This window comes from Choloepus didactylus, chromosome 13, assembly GCF_015220235.1.
Source record: "Choloepus didactylus isolate mChoDid1 chromosome 13, mChoDid1.pri, whole genome shotgun sequence".
Lineage (NCBI taxonomy): Eukaryota > Metazoa > Chordata > Mammalia > Pilosa > Megalonychidae > Choloepus > Choloepus didactylus.
Genome location: NC_051319.1, coordinates 3,203,156 through 3,230,975, shown reverse-complemented (window position 1 = coordinate 3,230,975; position 27,820 = coordinate 3,203,156). Strand labels below are relative to the sequence as shown.

The 27,820-nt window shown below is 38.1% G+C and overlaps 1 protein-coding gene and 1 pseudogene across 7 annotated transcripts in view; one reads left to right on the top strand and one right to left on the bottom strand.

The window, feature by feature from the left end:
* The window catches only part of MAST4 (microtubule associated serine/threonine kinase family member 4), a 674,031-nt gene that overhangs the window by 468,923 nt on the left and 177,288 nt on the right, over window positions 1-27,820 (bottom strand). For all 7 annotated transcript variants that reach the window (XM_037801729.1, XM_037801730.1, XM_037801731.1 and 4 more), the window contains exon 2: window positions 26,843-26,996. In XM_037801729.1, coding sequence (XP_037657657.1) covers window positions 26,843-26,996 — 154 coding nt within the window. The remainder of the gene's footprint in view (window positions 1-26,842; window positions 26,997-27,820) is intronic.
* Window positions 9,695-13,986, top strand: LOC119508342 (annotated as a pseudogene).

The following is a 27,820-nucleotide window of genomic DNA, read 5'->3' as shown; positions in this document are numbered from 1 at the left end:
CCCCTTGGGAAATGACAGATATTGATGAATGCTGCTAGCAAGATAGATGGAAGGAAACGGCAAATAAATAGAACCATTTTTTCTCAGAGCCGGTTTGTGGATGGGTGGAGCAGCTGCTAAACTACGTGTCAGCTCCTTGTTCTCCCTTCCCCTGTCTCCTTCCTCTCCCCATCTGCCTTCTCTACAGCTCTCTAAAACATCCCAAGGACCAGTGACCTGCCCTCTTCAAAATGATAATCAAATGAATAAGAGCCCTATCTTCCTCCTCCTCTGTCAGACTCTTATCTTCTCAACCCAGTTAGTGCAATTCCATCCCAAATACCACTTCATCCAACCTGTTAGCTGCCCCTGCCCCGGATCCTTGAAATACCCTCAATTACTAAATTCATGAAACCCAAACTCTTCAACCCTGTCACAGGGTTCAATTCCTAACTACTAACATGTACAAACTGTGTGACCTTGATCAGACTTCTTAACTTCTCTAAGCCCATTTTCTGTAAATGTTTTGCAAAATGGGGTGATTGTGAGGACTAATTTAGAATGTATATAAAGACCCTAGTATATCATCTAGCAAATAGAAGGTCCTCAATAAACAATAACCTATTATCCCCACTACTTCCCTTGCCAGGAAGGACACTCCTCCTGGTGTCATCTTCAAACTGGATCAAATTATCTCCAGCACTGGGCACTTTGGGAATAGCTGGTTCTCTTTCCATTCCCCAGGTAGACTCAGGAGCATCAGGTGGGAGACCAGGCAGACATGGGTTTGAATCCTGATTTCACCATTTATTCACTGGGAAACCCTGGATACATTACATTCCCTCTCTGAGCTTCCATTTTACCACCTCTAGTGAAATGACAGTGGTTATCACATGTAAAGTGCCCCATGCACAGTGCTGAGCACAGTTTGTGCTCAGTGGTAGTTCTGGTCCCTCTCCAGGATCCTTTACCAATTTTAGTATCACTGGCATCTAGTCCACAATCAGAGGAGCTACTAGCCTGACCTTCCCCATGGCAGCATCTGCTTCTGTATATGGGTACATGCATACAGAGTGCCATTTATTTCTCCACGCAATATGTTGCACTACATTGTAAGCCCTGTGTTGACTAGAACTGTATCTCATCTGCCTTTGTAACCCTACATTGCACCTAGCACAATGTGCCACACACAGAATCCACTGAACTTTAATAGAATCAGATACCTGTATTTCTGCGTATTAACTCTTTGTTGCATCTCCCATTTATATTTCTTTCAGGAATCACAGGTTTTCACTATTATTTGGTTCTACATTGCCTAGAAAAAGATGCAAATTTGGTTCTATTGTTTGTTTTATAACAATAATGACAGAACTCTGAGGTGTTAAACTTGATGCTGATTAATCCCCTGGCTTTAATTTTCTCTTCTAAAAACCATCTCCAAAACTGTGCTTCACCTCCACAATATAAGGTATATTTTTAAAGTAAGTTGATCAACCTCAATACACCAGAGGACAATTTGTACTCAGTATTTTACTTTTTAGAGAAAATTATGGCTCCTACTCAATAACATAGTTTCATATAAAAAGATGCTTTGATCGATTCATCTGAATATCACTGGCAGTCCTGACATGCTAAACATTTCTGACAACTGCCTTACATCCAAACAGTTATGACAGAGGCCAAGGAGGAATTGGGTATCAGGAGTTTTATAAGAGAAACAAAAAGAATGAAAAGCAGCCAGAGAAGATAAAATAAATCCCATGTTACAGTCTGAGCAGAAATTTCCTGACAAGTCCAAATTTCCTAACAAATTCTCTGTTTTTACAAGAAAACTCCTATACACAGTCTAATTCATATAATAGTGTATTTCCACATATATTTCTTTGGAATAGTTTCTAGTTCCATGCTGGATGTACTCCAAACAGATTTCAAATTCTTCCTCCTCAATAACAATGTCTATGTACACTCCCTAGAGAATCCAGTATTTTTGTCATAAGACTTGCTTATTAATATTGATTAAGGAATAAGCAATAAATCTAGAACATAATCAGAAAATATTCTTTCAAAAATACCACATAGCAGATCTCTTCCAGAGCCTCCAAATGGTAAGCTGCTAAAGGCCCCTATTTCTAGGTGAGCGATCTTAAAGCAGGTAGGGGACTGTATATCATCTACCTCCTCCCTTATTAGGAAAGTTAGTCAATATCCACTCTACCTGGTTTGAAAACAACAGGATGTAGTATGCATCATTTTCTAAACTGCAACCCTCTGCCCTTAAATCTAACAAATTGCTAAGCTTTAAAAACCATCATATGATCTTGCCTTTGTTTTTTTCTTTTAATGAAATTTTATTGACATATTCACACAGCATACAATCCATCCAAAGTATACAATCAATGGTTCACAGTATCATCATCTATTTTTGCATTTGTCACCATGATCATTTTTTGACTATTTGCATTACTCCAGAAAAAGAAATGAAAAGAATAGAGAAGACCCCTAACACCCCATACCCCTTACTCCTTCCTCTAATTGACCACTAGTATTGCACTCTACCCAATTTTAAGACTTACAATAGAGGTAGGTTAACTAAGACAGTGTAGTATTGTCAGAGACAGATATATAGATCAGTGGACTAGAACAAAACATCCAGAAGTAGATCCATACAAACACAGGCAACTGACTACTGTTTTTTTTTTTTTTTTTGTTTTTTTGCTATATAGTTATACAATCATTATAAAAGATCAGGGCTACTGGATTACAGTTCAACCACTTCAGGTATTTCCTTCTGTCTATTCTAAAACACTAGACATTAAAAAGAAATATCTATATAATGAGTCAGTAGTCACAGTCATTTGTTAAATCCCAATTTCTCAGTTACAACTCCTCCCTCTCATTAGAACACTCGCTCAATCTTAAGGGATATCTAGGCAATGACCATTTTAACTTCTTTGTGATCTCTTGGGAAGAGGCATGAAACTTGATGTTCTTGGAGAGACTGGTATCTCTGGGTTTCAAGGCTTATCTGGCATAGGATCAATCTGGAGGCCTTAAATTTCTGAAAAAATAAACTTACTAGGAAAAACTTTGATAGAGACTTATATAGAGCCCAGAGCACTCCCTAGGGTTTTCAGGAATACTGTTGGTTGGGGCTTGACATACTGTGGTAGTTTGCAATATCTGGCTAAAGCTTGCATAAGAGTAACCTCCAGAATGACCTCTTGATTCTATTTGAAATCTCTCAGCCACTGACATTTTATTTTGTTCCATTTCTTTTCCCCCTTTTGGTCAAGAAGGCATTCTCAATCCCATGATGCCAGGGCCAGGATCATCCCTGGGAGTCATGTCCCATGTTGTGAGGGAGACTTACACCCCTGCTAGACACATCCCATGTAGGGGGGATTGGGTATATAGTGAGTATATTTGCAGAATTGGCTTAAAGAGAGAGGCCACATCTGAGCAACAAGAGGCTCTGTAGGGGTGACTTTTAGGCATAATTACATGCAGGCCTAGCTTCACCATTGGAGAAATAAGTTTCATAGGGGCAAGCCTCAAGTTTGAGGGCTTGGATTATTAAATTGTGAGTCCCTAGTGCCTGAGAGAATATCAGGAATTCCCCAGGTGGGGAAGTTTAATAGTTCCACATTTTTTCCCCAGTGCCTGTGTTTTTAAGAAGAGAAATATCATAGCCAATTTAGTATCATGATTCATTTAGCACTGCTTAGAAATTAACAACATTCAGCCTTTCCATTCTGGTATATTATTAAGCCACTAACGTTTCCTGAAAGTTCAGGTTAAAATAACAGTCTCACTTGGTTGTTCAACATTCCTTTTTCTCCAACCACAAGCATGGAGAAATCAGTGAATTGTGGTGCTGGGGAAGGGGGATACAGCTATTTGGAGGATCCAATCACCCTCCAAATGGTCATCTCTCAAGACTGAGTGTCTTATTGTTTTCTTCTAGTCTTTCCATTAAATGAATTTAATCTCCATTATTTTAATCCACAGAGAGCAATGTGACTATTGAAGGCAAACAGGGGTCTTATGCACAGAGATTTTCACATGTCAAATTGTATAACCAGAACTGCATGGGGTTGTCCACAAAGCTGGTCCTGTCTCCAATATGACTAAGAAGGTAAAGGGAAAAATAAACCATAAGAAAAGGATATTGTAGTAAATCTGTGAAAGGCCTCTAACTCCTTGTCTTCCATATCAAGCACATACTTATGAGAAAACATGTCTGACATAACCCCTGGGTACAAATCCATTCTAGTATTTTCTGATAGGGTTGCCAGATTTAGCAAATAAAAATATAGGAGGATCCTCAAGTAAATTTGAATTTCAGATAAACAACTAATATTGCTCGATATAAGCATGTCCCAAACATCAGACGGGATATACTTGTACTAAAAAAAATTGTTGTTTATCTAAAAATCAAATTTAACTGGCCATCCTGTATTTCATCTGGCAACCTTATTTATTGAGAATTTAGTATATGCAATACACAGAGCTTTGTTTTGAGGACACAAGGAAAAAATCCTCAAGGAATTTGTAAACAAGCAAAAGGGATGATAAGTACAAAAATAACAGAAAGAAGTGATCTATTATTTAAGAAAAAAAAATAGGATGATGAAGGTGTTTGAAATGGAATTTGAATGCAAAAAAAAAAAGGACATTAGAGATGACAAGCTTCATTTCCCTGTTTTAGACACCTAAGGCTGGGGCCTCACCACCCTGGATGTGTATGTTTTCCCTATTTTTTCAATGTTATTTATATATATATATAGCCAAAAGCTAGTGAAATGGAGCAAAACTAAAACAAACAAAATGCTTTTGCACTGAGATTCCTGGCAACCAAGGCAAAGAGAGAAATACAGTGGGTTACCTAGCACTCATTATTTTAAAAACAAAAGAATTCCAATTTATTGGACCAAGTTTATCCCTTCTGAGCTCAGAGAAATTTGTCTCAGAGGTTTTAATAAAGGGGCAATGACTAACATAGTTGTTACTGTTCTTCAGAGTAATTTAGTGGGAAAATGCAGGTACATCCTACAGTATGAGACACTAAAAACCCAGGGTGCAGTGCAGTGTGTGCACACACACACGAAACACACAAGCAATGTCCATGTATGTCCTTCAACATGTGTATATGCTTTCCTTTACAGAGGGCTGAAAGCTGGGGGCTTTGCTACCATAAGCAAAATCCTTCTAAAGGCTAATTTAGTCCTGCATTAATAATCTACAGTGATCAAGATTCTACATGTCTTCTTATGCAGAAAAAGGGAAACAGACATTTGCATGAAATTGTTCTCTCTCTTCAAAAGTTTTACCCCCAGTAAGTAAGCCAGCAATGAGTTAAAAGCAAAGGACAAGACCTACCCTTAGCTCTCACTTCAGGCCCTGGTATGAGGCAGGAACCTAAGACAACTCTGTCAAAGAACAGAGAAATTATCTGGCTAGGCAGACACAAGAAAATAAATTTAGCCCTGACGATATGCGTTGATTAAGTACTTGAATGACAATGGAACATGACAATGACAAATGCAGGCTACCACCACCAGAGTCATTAATATATCAGAAACATTAATTTTTATAAATCTTTAAACTTCCCAGTTGGTGGCATTTGCATTTCTTTGCATACTTTTTTTCCTGTGGAGTTGACATAAAATCAGTTTCATTTTTAGTCTCCATCCAGGAAGTTAACAAAAACTTCTACATCCCTGATCTTTGATCAGCCACTGAAAATGAGTGTTAAGCAAGAGATGGATGGCCTGGCATGCTCAGTTTCAGAGGACCATGACATGACACTCTCCATCTCTATGGGAGGAGGTGGGCTTCCTTGAACAACAGTGGAGAGAGTGTGTGTCGGGGAGTGGGGGAAGTTTGAGGCAAGGTTTAGAAAGTGAGAAAAAATGAAGGAAACCAGTCTTCCAAAGACTTCTCCTCCCTCTCACCTTGGTAGCTACAATGATTTATTATTCAGGCTCAAAGGGGCTTTGAGAGTATCAGGTGCAACCTATTCCTTTTACAGATGAAGAAACCAAGAACCAGAAACAAAGGCATAGCTATGTAGAGAGAGACTGAGACTAGAACTGGGCCTCTGACTTCCGTTTCATGTCCTTCCTATTCCACTTTGAAATAATGGTGGAAGAAATACCAAGATCCTATCTCCACTCAGCCCAGTCACTTGCTTTCTGTCTATAAACTTCATTCAATGTAACTCTTTCTTATCGATGTCTCCCCTAATCTCCCCTACTCATTGTGCTTCTGTTGTCCAAAGGACTTCCATGCACATTTGAATTTATCAACTGCAGTATATAAGTCATTAGCATCCCGCATGAACTAATATACGGTCACATTGCAGTTGGAATGTACATAAGAAAATGCCACCAGAAGAGTCAGAGTTACATTATGTCAATTGTGTCCATGGGTTCCAATGTGGCATGAAATGGCACCACCCACTGTGTTCCTTCTCTTGCTCAATTTCATTTCCCCCTCCCCAATAACTCAAGGAGTACTGTATATGGGATTTAATAGGAAATACTAATGCTTTTCTTATTATACAAATTTATTTCATGCTTCTAATTTTAATATAATCGATTCAACTTTTATGGCCTCCTCATATATACTAAAGTTGAACAGTGAGCTAAAACCACTTCATCTCTCTCAGCTACACAAGAATGAACTGAGAAGATGAGCTCTGAACCAGCATGCTTTTAAGAACCTAAAAGTACCCAATCCACGAAGTTTAGGAAATCATGGCCAGCTGTGCCCAAGCCTCAGCACAACCTATCAGAAAGAAACAGATTTTCAGGAAGGCACCAAAATTAATAAATAAATAAATAGATAGATAGATAGATAGATAAATAAATAATTAAAAAAAACTGAAATAAAAGATCACATAATTGTCTTTAGATCAGTCTAAGGGAATTTTAGAACAAACAAGTTGAATTTTTGATACATGGATTCAAGAAATTAATTTTTCTCTCAGGAAGGACCAAAGTTTATAGAATCACACTAGAAGACAAGAAATAAATCAGAAAGCAAGACAAAGAAACCTAGCGCTTTGTAGATCCTAATACTCCACACATCTTTGGTTTGTTTCTGTCACATTTCTTCATTAGCCTAATTGATATAGAGAGCCTCCTCATAGAAATATATTTAAGTGCAACTTTTAAAACAGTGCCAGCAAAAACCTTAAATGACAGCAACATACCCTCTTCTATGGTGTACTGTGAATAATTTCAGTTTTTCGATTTGGTCTGCCACTTCCAACATACTTACCCAGCTGAAGGTCAGGAAAGCCAACTTATTTTGCATAGTTAATGGCTTAGGTGTATCTGATTTCCCTGCCTAGCAATTTTGCAATTCTATGTCAACAGTGACTTAAGCCCAAGTTACCTTTTGCTCCATAGAAGGAGCTTCAAGAAAATTCAGAGAAGCCAAGCTGCCTATCAAAAACATGTATTCTTAACTAACACACGGGACTGTTTCAAGTCCTTCAAGCGCTATCTGGTGCAGATAGTAATATAGATTTCCGAATAGTCAGATTTGCTGATCTAGCTCAACTCCCAGCGCTCCCTGGAGCTCACACACACATCAAAGCAAGCAGCCAATCTCTCATCTGACTCTCAGTATAACAGAAATGCATTTGATTCTTCAAGCCCTCATTTAGTCCCTTTGTTTAATTAATTCTGCCATAATGCGTAACATCATCACCTCTTGGGGTGGTTTCATTGGTGCAAAATGCCTGAAGGAGAGCTTTGGGCTCCAAAGAGGACTCTGCAGCCTGGTTCTAAACAAGGTGGCCACTTGGCAATTCCTAAGCAGCAGGTGACCCAGGGCTTGGGAATCACCCATGAGCATGTTTGAGAGAGCAACGATTCCTTGGCTAGACCATCCGCCCGGGAGATGAGGTACAGCAGAAGGCTCCCTGACAGAAAGCCACCAGGAGGCAGCATCTGCCAAAGGAACTGGCCATTAAGTCTAGGTCTTATCAGATCCTCCTACAAGGAAAAACTGCAAACACAAAAATATGTCAAAATAGTCATCTGCTAATTAGAATACCTAGATAGCAAACAAAATATTCATGGCATAAACTGACACAGGAGCAGTGAATACAGCAAATGGTTTTAAGGCTTCTTAAAATCACGCTTCTCTCACTAAGAAGAAGACACTAACTGAGTTGCCTCTTTGTTGCTTGGTGACTCAGAAAAATAGGTAGAGCCATTCACCAGCTCCATAAACTATTTTTGATGAACTACAAAATTTTACAAGTTCTGAAACAGAACATGAAGCCAACTTTAAAAGAATTCTGGCCTCCAGTTATGTGCCTTCAATGTAGAGATTTTGTAAGTATTGAAAAATACTAAAATAAATTGAAGTGGGATGTTTTAAGCCAATAAAACCTTAAGTGTGAATTATCTGTGGATCTATTGTTTGGTTTGAGCCAGGAACCCAAATTGGGGAGTATCACAAGACAGAACCATTTATTAAAAAAAAAAAAAAAAAAAAAATTGTAAATGTCTTTGCCCTTTAAATGTTTCAAAATCGGCCAGATTTCAAAATGTTAGCCTTTCAGTTAGTATTCAGGGGCTGGCTAAGTCAAACTTGACCCACTCCCCAAGCCCACCACAGGCTCAGCCTCTTCCAAAGGCCATGAAAAACCTCACCCTGGATACCAAACCTGCCGCTCATCCCTACAAAGCTGAGCTCCACCCTCCCACACACCTCTTGACTGACCCTCTACCTCTTTGCCATGTTCTGTGTAACCAATGTTCCCAGGACACAAATTTCCCTGGTGCCTTAACTTTCCCGTCAAACATGTAAGCAGACTCCACTTTGAATTCCTGATCTCAGACCTTAACTGGGATGTCAAGGCTTCCAAGAAATCCGACTACATGTATAGCTCCCCTTCCTATTCTTCAAAACTATGTCACACTTCCTTCTCGTCTCAATTCCCATGTAACCTTCCCCAGACCCTAGCCAGGTGCCTCACGATGAACAAAGGAAAATAAAGCCACTGAATCCATTAAACCACCTGCTTGTGCACCCATTTTCTCCTCTTCCCTCCTTCCACTAAGGAAGATGTGCCCTTCCTCCTATAAAAGGCCACCTCTTGACAGGTGCTTGGACTACCCCACTCCCTTCCTCCAAAGTGCTTCACTTCTTCAGCTATACCACCTCTTTCTTCTAAGCTCCCATCCTCAATATCCCACAAGCATGCTGTTGTGGCTTTCATGCTAGGGTGGCTCTCCCCTGACCCCAACACCCTTCCAGCTAGCACCCTCTTTCTCTACTCCTTTTCACAGCACTACTCCTCAAAAGTGCTGCTTCTAATTCCTTAATCACCATTTGCTCTTGACCCACTCCACTCTAACTCCCATCCACACCTAACTGCTTTCCCCAACCAGTGACCACATTGCTGATGCCAATGACACTTTCCTGGCCTCATCTTACTTACCGTCACAGATGTAGCCAAAATAATCAGCTGTTCTTTCCTTCTCAAAATATGGTTCTCTCCACTTCTGTGATTCCACATAATTCTACTTGATGTACCTATTTAGCATGTCTCACAGGCTTTTCAAACGTAACACATTCAAACTGGGTTAATCACATCTTATTTCTTTGTTAAAACCTATTTCTCTCCAGTCTTCCTTGAATTAGTCAGTGCCACGCTTCCCCTGCCATCTTGTATAGCTGTTACTCAGAGGCAATGGCCCAGAGACCATATTTCCAAGTGCCACCCTCAACCACCACCAGCCTTGATTTCAGCAGAGACCATGTGTCTGGATTTTGCCAAAAGAATGTGAGTGGAAATGAGGTATGTCTCTACCAGGCTGGGACTTTAAGAAGTGAGGAGGGCTTCTCTCTCTCCTTCCACATACAGGACAGCACAACCAGAGATGGTGGGAGTGGGAGTCCCTGAACCACCGTGAGGAAGATGCTGCCTACTGATGAAAATACCTACTTTGGACTGTGACACGAGCAAGAGATAAACAGCTATTGTGTAAACCACTGATATATTTTGGTTTCTTATAGCATCTAGCATCATCCTAACACATTCCATGTTTATAAAGACATTCTTTTAATGGCATCACAAAAATGAGGAAGTCTAGAGATCTTAGTTGCACTCAGGTGCAATATTTATTAAATGCCAAGGCTAATTATAAAATAGCTAGGTTTTATGTAAATCATCTTTAATCTGAATTCTTTCAGACTTGCCCACTAAGCTGAAGAGGCCTTAGATGATAAACTCATCAGGTTCTACACAGACCTCAAAGACACTGACCTACATGTTAATTTTGAAAAAAAGAATGTTTTCTGGGATTGTTTTATTTTTTCCTTTCCCTGTGAGGTAAAATGCACTCAGAAATGCATCTTTTTTAACTTTTAATACTAGGATGTTATTCCAAATTTGTTCCATGGTTCAAGAAAGAATTCTCTCAATTTTCTTTTTTACCCAAAACAGAATATCATAATTCTGAGTTTTAAAAATTCTAGTTTGTACTGTCTACAAACTTGATTTCTCATTATTACATGCATGTTATACACACATATAGATTCCTCTTTATTTTACACTCCAAATAACACAAATACCTTTTGAAAAACACAGCTTACCTTGGGAGTAAAAGAAGCCTTCATATTCTTACTGTTAAAGCTGCAACATACATCACAGCTGTGGAAAGCTTGCAGGACAAGGGTTCAGGGCATACATTAGCATTTCAAGAAGCCAGGCTTGAAGATTCTGAAGTTCTGCCCCTCATTCTGCAGCTTTCTCACTGTGAACTGTCAAGCACTCTACCACATCTCCAAGCGCCAACTTAAGGGCCTGTATAATGATTAAAATAACACTCATCTTCCCCAACAGGGGACTTCAGAGCTCAGTCAGTGTTTATAGGATGTGTCTAGGTGCCTACTTAGCAAGCTGTGGCCTGAAGACAGAAACACCGTCAGCCTCCCCAAAAATCCAAGCAGTGAGGGGCACAGCAAGCTCTCCATCTGGTGTTTACATGCCAGCCCTGCAAAAAAGGCATTGGTTGTTTTGCTTTCATCTAACACCCTTAGTGATTCCAAACTTTAGTTAGGAAAGGAAATATCAAAATGTTGAACAGAGGTAGGTGTCTATGCACAGTGAAATTACGGGCTTTTGAGTTTTTCCCCTTTATGGTTTACAAAATGCATCTCAAAATTGTCCAAGTTGAACGTACATGCATTCTATAGCGAAAATATAGGTAAACATAAATATTTTAGTGTAAAAGCTGTTTGTTTTTTAAAAGGAGATTCTAACTATGACAGATGAATTGTTGCTCCCAATTCTTCACTCTCCTCTGTGAGCATTAGGCATCTTCATCCCTGCTACAGCATCATGGTAGATGAAGTGTACCTCCCACACCTTGACCCTGGGTTTCACCACATGACTTGCTTTGGCCAACAGAAAGTTAGCAGACGTGACACCAGCAGAGGCTTGAAATGTGCCTGTGCAAGTGGACTTGCACTCCCATGCTCCCACCTTTAACCAGGAGAGGATGATGCCTTGGGTAGCTGCTGGTCCAAGGAAGAAGACACACATGGAGCAGATCTGGACCCAAACTATCCTGCAACCAAGTCCAGGCCAGATCATCCAGCCACAGGTGCAAGTAAGAAATGTTTATTGCTGTCTACCACTGAGATTTTGTGATTACACACAGAATTATTGTCATTGACTAATCTACTACCAAATGCCACAGAAAAAATTCAGGGGCAAAAAAAATGGATTTAATTGCAGGGTTTAAAAAGGCCATAACATCCTGCACATATCCATTTATTCAGGGCCCCCAGTCAGCCATCATCCCAGTTTGACAAAACTCCTTAGCAGACAGTAATGAATTTCCTCCTGCCAATTAAGCATACAATTATTTAATTATAATTATAGTCAGTCCTATGAATAAGTATGGGATACCATGAGATCATTCAACAATAGGACCACACATTAAAAATATATTGTGAGTCTCTTTCCATGTTAAAACATACTCTTTTTCAGCAGGAATTTTAATGTTTACCATTATTTTCTGTTGTATATGTATACCATAATGTATTTAATCAATATTATTTTGCCAGATATTTAGATGCTATGCAATTTTAATTATTATAAATGCTGCTGCTATAAATACAACTAGAGTTAATTCACTGCACATATTCATGATTATTTCCTTGTGATGAATTCTGAGAAATAAAGTTGCTGGGTTAACTGGTGTGTAAATTTTAACATTTTTAATATGTACTAATTGCCCAGTTTTAATTTACTTTTGTAATTTAAGGGACCAGAATCCCTACAGATTGAGTCAGCCCCAGAGTTCAACTGAGCAAGTACCTCCTCCCCGCTAGGATTCACTCCCTTTAATCCTGTTGGAATTTAGAGTTTCTCCAAAATCCACTGGGTACTACAATGCTCAGAACAGTGTAAGGGTTACAGGCATGGATTACAGAGCTACAATGCCTGGGTTCAAATCCTGGCTCTGCCGTGGACTAATACAATGACCTTGTGCAAGTTACTTTACCCTGTCTGTGCCTCAAATGTTCTCATCTGTAAAACGGGGATGAGTGTGCCTCTCTCATAGGCAAACAGAGATTTTGTCAAGATTAAATAAGTCAATACGTATAAATCCCTAAAACCAGTGACTGCTACGTAATAAATTCTTAATGTTAGCTGTTATTATCATTAGGAATAAATAAATGAATAGATCATGGATTCTCCTCTCAAGGAGCTGAGTTTAGTAAAAATTGTCAAGGATAAGTAGGTACCAAAATTTTCAAACTATCAACGAGGCCTTGAACAAATTATTTGTTTCAAGAAAACAGTAAAATACTGCCAAAGAAAAGATCCTTGGAATAAAACAAAGTTAAGCAATAGGAAGTGGTTGTTATTGGTCACAGACTTCTAATGGCAAAACCAATTTGACCTAATTTAAGTTGAGGGACAGAGCATACCCCAAGGTAAGATCCCATGTGATTATTTACAGTTACCTAAAACTAGCAGAAACCCGTAAGTATCAGGGATGAGGCTATCTTCTCTCTGTTCCAACACCTGCAACTTACACAGTGCCTGACAGAGTAGAACTCAGAAATTCAGTTGATCACAGTGCCAAATGCATTTTCACAAGCCCATGTTTTCTACCTATTCCAGATTCCCCAAGTTGAATTATTTATGCACTTAATACTAAAAGCCACCCATCACTGGATTTAGTGCTTTGGATAGGTTATTCATTTAATCCCCACATGAGCTATTTAGAGAGCCAATTAGGAATGTTTTCTTCATCTTCCAATAAAACTTTCAACTGTTTTCATTAGTCTTTGCTGAAAACTGTTTCAACAATTTCAACAGTTAAAAACAAAACTTGTAGAATTTGGTCTTCCCTGCCGCGGGCCTCACCTTGCTTCTCTGTTTCGGTTCTCTGCTCTCTCTTTGGCTCCAGTTTCCGCTCTTTGCACTGCCATCCCTTGCTCTAAAGAGACCCTCAACAGCTCCCCCAGCAAGTGCACCCAGTCTGAGGAGGAGGGCGGTGGTGTATCCGCTTTGCCAGGCTCTCAGAGCACGTCAAGGCCCCGACAAAGGGGTCTGCGCGGGCCGCGGGCTATGGCCTGTACAGTGCCTACTATTATACAGTATCACCCAGGGAGAAAGGCCTTGTGAAAACAGACATTCAGATAACCCTTCCTGCTGGATGTTATGGAAGATTAACTCCACGTTCTGGCTTGGCTGCAAAACACTTCATTAGATGTAGGAGCTGGTGTCATAGATGAGATTATAGAGGAAATGTTGGTGTTGTGCTACTTAATTTTGGCAAAGAAGAGTTTGAAGTGAAAAAGGATGATTGAATTGCATAGCTGATTTGTGAACAGATGTTTTATCAAGAAATAGAGAAAGTTCAAGTTTTGGATGTCACTGAAAGGGGTTCAGGAAGTTTTGGTTCCACTGCAAAAATTAAAATTTATGCCAAGAATAGAAAATATACCTTTTTCCCTTAAGAAACACTTTTATTTAAAGTGTTTTGGTGTTGTGCTTCTGTAAACTTGATAGCTTAAACCTCTAAAAAATTAAGATCCCACCTCTGATGGGATCACATAGAAACTTTCTTGTGTTTTCTACTAATTGATTGTTGTATGTAAATCTTTGTAGTGCCCTGAAACAAACAATTTTTTTCAGTTCATTTTATGCATAAATGCATATCTATTGAAAAGTATGTATTCTTTAATTCACTAAATGCTACCCCTGCAGCAACTTACTTTGCTTTAATTGCTTTATAAACCATAAACAATGTCTTTTATTCAGTAAACTCGAATTCTTTCAGAAATACAAATTATTGCATAAATGGAGCTAAGAGATAAAAAAGAGAGGTTAAAGTTAAAAAAAAACTTGTTAAAAACAGGCTGATATTCAAGAGATTTTTAAAATTCTTCTAAGAACTAGTAGACATTTTTTAAAAATTATCTGACCAAAGATTTAAGTACCTAAAATAACTGTTCAGCAAGCAAATTGTATAAAGATAAAATTGCTGGTGCTATTAAGATTATGAAATGGGAAAAAAATGTAGCTATTTTTTTAAAAGGTGAAGGCCAAATTACATGTTTCAGGTTCTATACCTATATCAAGAGCTACGTCATTGTATTATTTTAAAGCTTTAATTGCTTCAGCAAATATAGAAAAACCATAACTCCCCCCCCCCTTATTGTTCAAAAATAGTTTAATCAAAGCAAGTATATTTCCTAATTGAAATGTGGTAAGCCTTGAACCTTTAAGATTTAAGTTGCTGTGCTGGTTTGAATGTATTATGTCCCCCAAAACACCATTATCTTTGATGTAGTCTTGTGTGGGCAGACATATTAGTGTTGATTAGATTGTAATTCTTTGAGTGTTTCCATGGAGATGCGACCCACTCAACTGTGGGTGATAACTCTGATTGGATAATTTCCATGGAAGTGTGGCCCTGCCCATTCAGCATGGGCCTTCATTAGTTTACTGGAGCACTATATAAGCTCAGACAGAAGGAGCAAGCTTGCAACAGCCAAGAGGGACACTTTGAAGAATGCACAGAACTGAGAGAGTAGTTGCAGATGAGACAGTTTGAAGACAGCCGTTGAAAGTAGACTCTGGCTCTGAAGAAGCTAAGAGAAGACAAACACCCCAAGAGCAATTAAGAGTGAAATTTTTGAGGAACTGCAGCCTAGAGAGGAACGTCCTGGGAGAAAGCCATTTTGAAACCAGAACTTTGGAACAGACACCAGCCACGTGCCTTCCCAGCTAACATAGGTTTTCTGGGCACCATTGGCCATCCTCCAATTAAGGTACCCAATTACTGATATGTTACCTTGGACACTTTATGACCTTAAGGCTGTAACTGTGTAACCAAATAAACCCCCTTTTATAAAAGCCAATCCATTTCTGGTGTTTTGCATCCTGACAGCATTTGCAAACTAGAACAATTGCCTACCTACAAATTAAGGACTAGATTAAGTAATCATTAGGATTGCCCACTTAGAAAAGCAAATAGTCTGCATCTATAAAAGGAAAGCAAATAAATCTCTCCTGACAAGCATGGAAGGACATCAGTAAAAGTAAAGTGTGAACACTTGCCTTAAAGTCAGGGAAGTGCAGCAGTTTTTTTTATGAATTTCTTCTCCCTGGTCCATGGTCTGTTTTACCCTCTTATCGAGCAGTGTGCCACACTGGATCAGATATTCCAGACACTACTGATGATGTGGAAGAAGCATTTCTGTTCCCAGAAATTTCATCTCCAAAAAGTCAAAATCCATAATTCTCCAAAGATGTGAATAGCTCAACTTATTTTCTGGATCATTTAGTGAACTGTTAGACGAGACTATGATATGTAGAGAATTTTGCTTCAGGGTTTAATAAACAATAAAGTTCCTTAAAAATACTTACATTTAGAAGAAAAAGCACTCAAAATAAAATAATAAAAAGCTAACCCTTAGTGACTAAAAACAAGTTTAATAACATGAGATTTTACAAACAGTAAGTTATTTTTTGAAAAGCCATGCTTTAACTTAAACTTAATTTGACTATTTTTCAAGCCAAGTGATTTGTGATCAAAACTTTCAAGTGATTTGTGATCAACATGGTAACATAAGACATCACCTGGAAATTCTTCCCTCTTCAACTATAGAACTAATAAAAGGACATATTCCACATACTTGGATTTCTGGATGACAATAGAGACTGAAGAAGGCTGCAAAAATGCTGAATCAAATAAGAAGTTAAAAATAAAATAAAAAAAGGTTAGATCTACAACCTAGACATACCAGCCCAGATCCCTCCCCGTCACTCAGTCCCAGGAAGCTTAAGAGTCACACAGTGGCAGCACAGTCCGGAAACCTCCTGCCATGGATGCAGACTACAGAGCCACTGGTGGCAGCAAGTTAGAACCCCATGCATATCCAGGCACAGAGACTCAAGTCCACAGAGACCCAGGGAAGAACACAAGAGGCTGGCAAGTGTTTGCATAAAAAAGGGCTCCCAGGAAATGAAAGAGACCATGGCAGAACTCTTCGTAAGAGGTGCACACATTCAACCCATCTCTGATTGTTGGAACACTTAAACTCAAAAATGGTCCTTTTTGAACACTGACACCATCTGCTTCTCAGGGTGGAATAGCCTAATGAGGAAGTAACCAGAGGCAGAAAAGCCTCACAGGAAGAAGAAGGGGAGGGGTTGGTGGACAGAACTACTGTAAGGCAGGACATGTCCCAGAACTGAAAAGCATAATGAAAAAGGGGCACTGAGGGAGGGTCAGAGATTAAACAAATCATAGGAGCTGGGAGAAAATTCTGCACATAAACAGAACAGATCAGGATTCCCAGAGAAGGAATAGAGGAAAGGAAGGTTTCTCCTGGAGGTGAAATAATTGCACATAAAAAGGCAATCTTCAACGTTGTACCACATATCCAGGGCAAGAATCAGGTACTGAAGACATGAGAAAATCTAAATAGTTAAACACGGACTACTCTAAAGGCCCAGTATTAGTTGAATTAAGCATCAAAGAAAAGCCTTAACACACCATCAAACTATAATAAAACCATAGGCAAGAGGGAGAAACTGACCTTCAGAGTTAACACATCAAAATAATTAGATGCCCAAACATCAACAGAAAATTACAAGCCATACTAAGAAACAGGAAACTTTGGCTCAGTCAAGGGAACAAATTAAAACTTCGGAGGAGAGACGAACTTCGGAACAATGAATCAAAGAAGTTCAACATATCTCCTTAATCAAATGAAGGAGATGAAGGAACAAATAGACAGAAGTAAACAAACAGTAGACAGAGGGCCAAACAATATTGAGAAGACAATGTATGATCAAAAAAAGGAAGTAGAAAGTTTGAAAAGAAACATAACAGAAATTATGGGGCTGAAAGGCACAATAATGGGATTAAAAACACACTAGAGACACACAGCAGATGTGAACAGGCAGATGAAAGAATCAGCAAACTAGAAGACAGGACAATTGAAGTTATACAGTCAGAAGAACAGATAGAAAAAAGAATTAAAAAAATTGAGCGGTGCCTAAGAGGCCTGAGTAGCAGTAAGAAGCATATACAACATACCCATCATGGGAGTCCCAGCAAGAGAGGAGAAGGGAAAGGAAGCAGAAAGACTATTTGAGGAAATAATGGCCAAAAAGTCTCAACTCTTAAGAAAGACATAAATATACATATCCAAGAAGCACAAAATACTCAAACAGGTTAAATCCTAATAGAGCTACTCCAAGACACATACTCATCAGAATGTCAAATGCCAAAAATAAAGGGAGATTCCTGAAAGCAGCAAGAGAAAAGCAATTTGTCACATATAAGGGATCCTCAATAAGACTAAGTGCCACTTTCTCAGCAGAAACCATGGAGGTGAGAAGGCAGTTGTTTGATATATTTCAGATACTGACAGAGAAACTGCCAGTTCAAAACTCTTTATCTGGCAAAACTTTCCTTCAAATATGAGAGAGAATTAAAAACATGCACAGCTAAACAGAAATTGAAAGAGTTTATCACCAAAAGGCCTGCCCTACAAGACCTGCTAAATGGAGTTCTTTGGGTTGAAAGGAGAAGACAGGAGAGAGTGGCTCAGAGAAGTGTGAGGAAATGAATGTCATCAAGTAAAGGTAAGTCAAAAGGTAAATGCAAAACCCAATAGTAATGTATCCTCAATATATAACTCTGCCATTTAATTCCTAAAAGAATTAGAATATAATTGAATAAGAAATAGTCATATTTCCTAATAATTGGCATGCAGAATATAAAGAGGTAATGTGTGACAAAAGCAACATAAAGAGGGGAAGCAGAGGGATAAAGGAGCAGAGAATGTGTAGCTACTGAGGCTAAGTTCATATCTTTTCAAATTAATAGGTTATAGACTTGTATAATACACACCCCAGGGTAACCACAAAAAATTATTTAAAAAATATACAGAAATGGAAATGAAAGGGATCCATCAGATACATCACAAAAGATCAGCTAAATGGAAAAGGAGGCAGCAAGAAAAGAACAGAGAGAGACAAAAAGATATAGAACATATGAAAAACAAAGGACAAAATGGCTGAAGTACTGCATTTACATAATAACACTGAATGTTAATGCATTAAATGCCCCAATCAAAAGACACAGATTGGCAGAATGGATTAAAAAAAAAAAAAACACAATTATATGTTGTTTACAAGATACTCACCTTGGGCCCAAAAACACAAATAAGTTGAAAGTCAAAGGAAGGAAAAAGAAAATTGGTGCAAATAGTAACCAAAAGAGAGCTGGTAAAGTGACACTAATATCAGACAAAATAGACTTTAAGTCAAAAACTGTTATAAGAGACAAAGAAAGACACTATGTATTAATAAAAGGGGCAATACACCAAGAAGAAATAACAATCTTAAATGTTTATGCACCTAACCACAGTTCCCCAAAATATATGAGATAAAACTGAAGGGAGACACAGACACCTCTACAATAATAGTCAGAGACTTAAATACATCACTTTCATCTAGACAGATGATCAATAAGGAAACAGAGAATTCAAATATGATAAATGAACTAGATCTAACAGATATATATAGACACTGCACCCCAAAACAACAGGACACATATTCTTCTCAAGTGTACATGGATCATTCTCCAGGATAAACCAAATGCTGGATCACAAAACAAGTGTCAATATATTTCAAAAGATTGAAATTATACAAAGCATCTTCACTGACCACAATGGAATGAAGCTGGAAATCAATAACAGACAGAGAACTGGAAAATCCACAAATATATGGAAGTTAAATAACACACTTTAGACAATTGGTCAAAGAAGAAATGGCAAGGGAAATCAGCATATATCTTGAGACAAATAAAACAAGAACACAACATCAAAACTTATGGGAGCAGTGAAGGTAGTGCTCAGTGGGAAAAAATATAGTCCAAAATGCTTATACCAAAAAAGAAGAAAGAGCTTAAATCAGAGCCCTGACCTCAAAACTGTAGGATCTAGAAAAGAAGCACAAAATAAACCCAAACCATGCAGAAGGAAGGAAGTAACAAAGATTAGAGTGGTGATAAATGACATAGAGAATAAAAAACAATAGAGAGAATCAACAAAACTAAAAGTTGGTTCTTGGAAAAGATCAATAAAATCAACAAACCCTTAGCTAGACTGACAAAGAAAAAAAGAGACAGGACATAAATAACTAAAATCAAATAGGAAAAGGGTGACATCACTACTAATGACCCCACTGAAATAAAAAGGACTATTAGAGGACACTATTAACAACTGCATGTAAACAAATTAGATAACATAAATGAAAAGGACAAATTCATAGAAACACACAAGCAACATATACTGACATTACAAGTGAAGAGACTGAATTAATAATCAAAAACCCCCCAACAAAGAAAAGTCCAGGACCAGACAGTTTCACAGGTGAATTCCTGTGAATTCCACACATTCCGAAAACAATTAATACCAATCCTGTTCAAACTCTTCCAAAAATTGAAGAGGAGGGTACATTAACTGATTCATTCTATGAGGCCAACAGCACTCTAATAACAAAGCCAGATAAAGATATCACAGGAAAAGAAAATTACATACCAATTTTCCTTATAAATCTAGATACAAAAATCCTCAACAAAATACTAGGAAATTGAATCCAACAGCACATTAAAGGAATTATATACCATGATCGAGTGGGATTTATCGCAGTATGCAAGGGTGATTCAACATAAGAAAATCAATTAGTATAATACACCACATTAACAGAACAAAAGGGAAAAAAAAAACTAATGGTCATCTCTATTGATACAGCAAAGGCATCTGACAAAATCCAGCATCCTTTCTTAATAAAGACACTTAGAAAAACAAGAATAAAAGGAAACTTCCTCAACCTATTTAAGGACATATATGAAAACCCATTGCTAACATCATACTCAATGGTGAAAGACTAGAAGCTTTCCTTCGAAGATCTGGAACAAGACAAGGATGCCCACTGTCACCACTGCTATTCAACATTGTCCTGGAAGTTCTAGCCAGAACAATTAGGCAAGAATAAGAAATAAAAAGCATCCAAAAAGGAAGAATTAAAAACAAAAAAAAAAAAAAGGAAGAAGTAAACTTTCATTATTTGAAGGAAGCAATACGATCCTACATATCCTACATATAGAAAGTCCCAAAAAATCTACAATAAAGCTACAAGAGCTAATAAACAAATTCAGCAAAGTGGTGGGGTACAAGATCATCATGCAAAAATCAGTAGTGTTTCTATACACTAGTAATAAGCAATCTGAGGAGAAAATCAAGAAAAAAAAATTCATTTACAATAGCAACTAAAAGAATCAAATACCTGGGAACAAATTTAACCAAGGATGTAAAGGACTTATAAATGGTAGACAACAAAACTTTACTAACAGAAATCAAAGAAGATCTAAATAAATGGAAGGACATTCCACACTCAAGGATTGAAAGACTAAATATTGTTAAGATATTAACACTATCTTTTTGGGTGCAATTTGGGTCAATTATACCCAAAACAATTTATGGATTCAATGCAATCCCAATCAAAATTTAAACAGCCGACTTTGCAGAATTGAAATATCAAATTATCAAATTTATCTGGAAGGGTAAGGGATGCTAAATAGCCAAAACCGTCTTGAAAAAGAGCCAAGTTGGAGGACTCATACTTCCTGACTTTGAAACTTATTACAAAGCTTCAGTGGTCAAAACAGCATGGCACACGAGAGAGCGAGAAAAGGTGGCAGCATAGAGAGGAGTGGAAGACAGTTAGTTCCCCCGGGAACAATTCATAAATGGCCAAAAAACTAGTAAATAACCTGGAATAACTGTGGGGAGACAAACATGACTGTCCACTCATCATCCACCAACCGGAATTGGGAGGAATGCCTGAGATCGCAGCATAAAATCTGTAAGTAAAACTGCGGACCTGCACTGATTGTCGAAAGCCCCTCCCTCACGGAAGCCTCGCGGTTCCAGAAAGCAGCACTCTTCAAACAAGCTAGTGTACCGCAGCCCAGCTCCAACTGGGGTTTTAATGCTAACTGCCCAGTACAGTGAATCCTCAACAAGCAGACAGAGGTTTTTGGGGACAACTGATCTTGGGGAGTCAGGGGACATATCTTCTCAGGACGGGGAGCCCAGAGGCTGACAGGTGAACCTGGGAGCTTTTCTGTCCTTTTCTCTCTGTGGAGAAAACCGCAGCAGCTTTCAGCCCACAGCACTTTGCAGTAAAGACAGCCTCAGGCATTTTAAAATCAAAACACTTTGATCAGCAGAGTCAGTGAAACAAAGAACTTGATAGGGAGTGACCTCTTTGGAGGGGGCATAGCTTCCCAAGAGGAAAGGGAGTGGCCCAGCTCTACTGCCCGCCTTTCCAGAACCAGACCCCAAAGCCTAGGGGAGGAGAGCCACAGGCCATACCCCCTTACGCAGGCGGTGACAGGCTGCACCGGCCAAACAGAAAAGCACAGGTGTATTAACCCTCTAAGAAAAACCATCAGGGAAACCAGATACTGAATATTTCCTCCTTCTGTGACCTGAACCTGTTCTCGTCTGGGAAAACCTGACTGGGGTGGCCTAGGAGGTCAGATGCCTAGACAACAGAAAACTACAACCTACACCAACAAAAACGAAGCTATGACCCAGTCAAAGGAACAAACATACACTTCAACTGAGATACAGGAATTTAAACAACTAATGCTAAATCAATTTAAAAACTTTAGAGAAGATTTCACAAAAGAGATAGAGGCTGTAAAGAAAACACTGGGCATATATAAGGCAGAAATTGAAAGTTCAAAAAAACAACTAGTAGAATCTATGGAAATGAAAGGCACAACACAAGAGATGAAAGACACAGTGGAAACATACAACAGCAGACATCAAGAGGCAGAAGAAAACACTCAAGAACTGGAGAACAAAACACCTGAAAGCCTACATGCAAAGGAGCAGATGGAGAAAAGAATGAAAAAATACGAGCAACGTCTCCGGAAACTCAAGGATGAAACAAAGTACAATAATGTACGTATCATTGGTGTCCCAGAAGGAGAAGAGAAGGGAAAGGGGGCAGAAGCAATAATAGAGGAAATAATTAATGAAAATTTCCCATCTCTTATGAAAGACATAAAATTACAGATCCAAGAAGCGCAGCGTACTCCAAACAGAACAGATCTGAATAGGCCTACGTCAGGACACTTAATAATCAGATTATCAAATGTCAAAGACAAAAAGAGAATCCTGAAAGCAGCAAGAGAAAAGCAATCCATCACATACAAAGGAAGCTTAATAAGACTATGTGTGGATCTCTCAGCAGAAACCATGGAGGTAAGAAGTAAGTGGTGTGATATATTTAAGACACTGAAAGAGAAAAACCTCCAACCAAGAATCCTATATCCAGCAAAGCTGTCCTTCAAATATGAGGGAGAGCTCAAAATATTTTCTGACAAACAGACAATGAGAGTCTTTGTGAACAAGACACCTGCCCTATAGGAAATACTAAAGGGAGCACTGCAGAGTGATAGAAGATGGGAGTGCGTGGTTCGGAACACAATTCTGGGAGATGGTAGCACAGCAATGTAAGTACACCGAACAAAGATAGCTATGTATACAGTTGAGAGAGGAAGGTTGGGAGCATGTGAGACACCAGAAGAAAGGAGGAAAGATAAAGAATGGGACTGTGTAACTTGGTGAAATCTAGGGTGTTCAACAATTGTGATAAAATGTACAAATATGTTCTTTTACAAGGGAGAACAAGCAAATGTCAACCTTGCAAGGTGTTAAAAATGGGGAGGCATTGGGGGAGGGATGCAATCAATGTAAACTAGAGACTGTAACTAACAGAATCATTGTATTATGCTTCCTTTAATGTAACAAAGGTGATACACCAAGGTAAATGAAGATAAGAAGGGGGGATAGGGGAGGCATGTTAGACACTTGACATTGGTGGTGTTGTCTGACTATTTACCCTACTTTGATTTAAGATTACTTTTCCTTTTACTACTTCCTAGCTGTCATTTTTTTCCTCTTTCTTCTCCCTCTCTACTTTCTTTGACTCTCCCTCCTGCCTTGTGGAAGAAATGTAGATGCCCTTATATAGATAGTGGTGAAGGTGGTGAACACATAAATATGTGACCATACAGAGAACCATCGATTGTTTACTTAGCATGGAATGTATGGGGTGTGAACAAAACCATCTTAAAAAAAAAAAAAAAAATGGGTTGATGTCAAAACCTCAAGGGCAATATACTGAGTGAAATAAGCCAGACACATATGGACAAATATTGCAGGGTCTCACTGATAAGAACTAATTATAATATGTAAACTCATAGACATGAAATATAAGGTACCAAGATATAGGACGAGGCTTAAGAATGGGGAGTGGTTGCTTAGTATGAGCAGAATGTTCAACTCGGATGAACTTAAATGTTTGAAAATGAACAGAGGTGTTGGTAGCAAGATGTAAGAATAACTAACAGTGCCGAATGGCATGTGAATGAGGTGGAAACGGGAAGCTCAGACTCATATATGTCACCAAAAGAAAAGCTGGAGGTCAAAAGATGGGAATGTATAAAACTGAATCCTATGGTGGTCAATATCCATGATTAACTGTATAAATATTAGAAAACTCTTCCATGAACCAGAACAAATGTATGACAATACAACTAGAATTTAATAATAGAGGGACATATAGGGAAGAAATATAAACCTATTGCAAACTATATACTACAGTTTGTAGTATTTCAACATTCTTTGATAAACAGTAACAAATGTACTATACCAACACTACGAGTCAGCAATTGAGGGGGGTTGGTTAGGGATATGGGAGGATTCGAGTTTCCTTTTCTTTTTCTTTTCTTTTTTTTTTCTTTTTTTTTTTTCTCATCTCACTTTATTTCTTGTCTGGAGTAATGAAAAGGTTCTAAAAATTGAACAAAAATTAAGTGTGGTGATGGATGCACAGCTGTAAGAGGGTACCAGGGGCAACTGATTGTACACTTTGGATCTTTGGATAATTGTATGGTATCTGAACAACCCCAATAAAAATTAAAAAAAAATAATAATAAAATAAAGGCACTCCAGTATATCAATAAAAAAAAAAAAAAAGTAAACTTCATTGTTCCCTTGCTAGTTTCAGTACATCTGAGCAAGGTGATTATGGAAAAAAAAAAAACAAAAAAACAAAAAAACAGCATGGCACTGTCACAATGATAGATACACAGACCAATGGACTTGAACTGAGAGTTCAGAAACAGACCCTCACATCTATGGCCAACTGATTTTTGGGAATGAATAGTCTCTTCAACCAACAGTGCTGAGAGAACTGAAAAACCATGAAGGGGGACCCCTATCTCATACCATACACAAAATTTAATTAAAAATGGGTCAAATACCTAAATATAAGAACCAGGACTATAAAACTCCTAGAAGAAAATGTAGGGTAGCATCTTCAGGATCTTGTGTTAGGCAATGGTTTCTTAGACTTTATACCCATAGTACAAGCAACTGAAGAAAAAATAGATAAATGGGACCTCATCAAAATAAAGAACATTTGTATGTCAAAGGATTTTAGCATGAAAGTGAAAAGACAACCTATTCAATGGGAGAAAATATTTGGAAACCACATACCTGATAAGGGTTTAACATCCAAATATACAAAGAAGTGGTGCAACTGTCATGGAAGGCAGTTTTGTAGTTCCTCAGAAAGTTAGTTATAAGAATTACGACATGACCCAGCATTCCCACTTTTAAGTATAAACCTAAAAGATTTGAAAGCAGGGACTCAAATAGATATTTGCACATCAATGTTCATGGAGGCATTATTCACAATTGCCAAAGGTAGAAGTAACCCAAGTGTCCATCAACTAATGAATGGATAAATAAAATGTGATATATACACACAATGGAATATTATTCAGCCACAAAAAGAATGAAGTTCTGATACATGTGACAGCATGGATGAACCTGGAAGACATATTGTTGGGTGAAATAAACCAGACATAATAAGACAAATACTGTATATTCTCGCTGATAGGAAATAATTAGAAAAAGCAAACTCATAGAGTCAGAATTTAGAATATAGGTTACCAGCAGCCAATGTAGAAATAAGGAATGAAGAGTTAATGCTTGAAGTTTCTACTTGGGTTAATTTTAATTTTTGTAATGAGTGGTAGTTCTGGTAGCACACCATTGTGAATATAATTAACAGCATTGGATTATAAATGTGAATGTGGTTAAGAGGAGAAATTTTAGGTTGTATATATGTTACTAGAATAACTTTTTTTTTTCAAAAAAACCAAACATAGGACTGTACAACACAAATAGTGAACACTCTTATAAATGTTGGACTATAGTTAATAGTACAATTATAAAAATGTTCTTTCATGAATTTTAACAAATGTACCACAGTAATGCCAGGTGTTACTAATAGGAGAATATATGGGAACTCCATATTTTATGCATGATTTTCCCAGAAACCTACAACTTCCCTAATAAAAAGAAACCAAAAACGTGATTTGTAGGCTTTCCGGATTTGAAGTGTTGAAAAGTTAACTAATTTAATTACAACAATGCAATTTTAAAATGGGTGAAAAATATGAACTTTTGCTATGAACTTCACAAAAGAATACATATATAAATGACCAATAAGCACATGAAAAGATGTTCAACATCATTTAGTCATCAGGAAAATACAAATTAAAACAACAATGTGATATCACTGTATATCCATTAAAATGTTTAAAATTTAAAAGACTGGCAATACTACATGTTGGCAAGGATATAGAGCAACTGGAAATGTAAAATAGTACAACAATTTTGGAAGATAGTTTGGCAGTTTCTTATAAAGTTAAACATATTCTACTGATTCACACAACAACATGGATGATTCTCAAATGTTATGCTGAGTGTGAGAAGCCAGACACAAAAGAGTATGTGCTGTATGATTCCATTAATATCAAACTCTCAAAAAGACAGATCAAACCTATAGTGACAGAAAGCAGATCTATGTTGGCCCGGGGACAAAAATGGTAGGGGGGTGAGTGACTAGGAAGGGGTGCAGGGAACTTTTTACACTGCGGTCATGGTGGTAATTCAACTGGTGTGTCAATTGGCCAAAATCCATCAAAACGTACACTTAAAATGGGTAACACTTCATTGAACATAAATGATGCATCAGTAATAATGCTTTCTGGATTGCAGTAGATTTTACCAACCAGTCTGCAGATGAGGAGACACATTCTTAAACCGACCACTTTTTATACGTGAACCTCCCTGGCCATCCCAGACCCTCTAAGAGAAACACAAGCCCTTCTCTCAGGATCAGTCACTCAAGACCTACCAGTCAGGGCTCCTCCCAGGCTCCCTCGCCGCAGCTGTCTTCCATCCTCGCTCAGCTGTGTTTTAAACTTCAGTGACTTTCCAGGGCCAGAAGCCACATCTGGGTTGCTGCATTTCCGACACGGCATGGGTGGAGGGGACAATATGTGATCAAGCTGCAGAGAGAAGGACAGAGGTATCACTTTCTGGGGACACTGTCAACATAACCCAGAACAAAAGACCAACCAGTCATGCTTTCTTCCTTTCTTCCCTTCCCTAAATCCCTCTCTCCCCACCTGTTTTAATTTAGCTAGTTTAGACAATTCAGGAACTCATTGGTTATGTCTCCCTGAGAGAGAGTCTGGCTTGTTGCAAAATCTCATGAGCAGTGTGTTTTAAGATGCAGGTCGTGACACATTTGTGTGTCATGAAATCCAATTTGGTAGATTGTGACCACTGTGTTTTTCTTTTTAATGGAATAAAATAAAAATTATGAGAGTCCACAGAAGGAAGGGAAAGTATGGTTTTATGAGATTTTTTTATTTAGTTATACTTGGCGTGTGTCCTGGGTCACTATGTAAAATATATATCTTTCTGTGGGCCATGGTCCAAAAATTTGACAAACATTGCTCTATAGAGGAGCAACAGATCACTTCTTTAGTTGTCCACAAAAGAAAATTCACAAGCTTTTAGTGCTCATAAAGACATGTAGGGGAGGGAAATTTCTAAGCACCATAGTCTTTAATGGAAATCAATACATCCCTTCATCCCTATATAGCATTTTAAAAGAGAACCTGTCACAAGAATCAGAGAAACCAAAGTCACTGCAAGAGACAGTTTATTACAAAAGAATCCCTTGTGTCACAACACTTATCTCAAGATATGTCTGCTTTTATAAGAAAACGTTTCACACTTGAATAGGACCAAACTTTCTAAAATGTTCATCTTCAAGTGAGTTCATATGTATATAGTTGTTTCTAATAGTTATGAAGGACAAAAA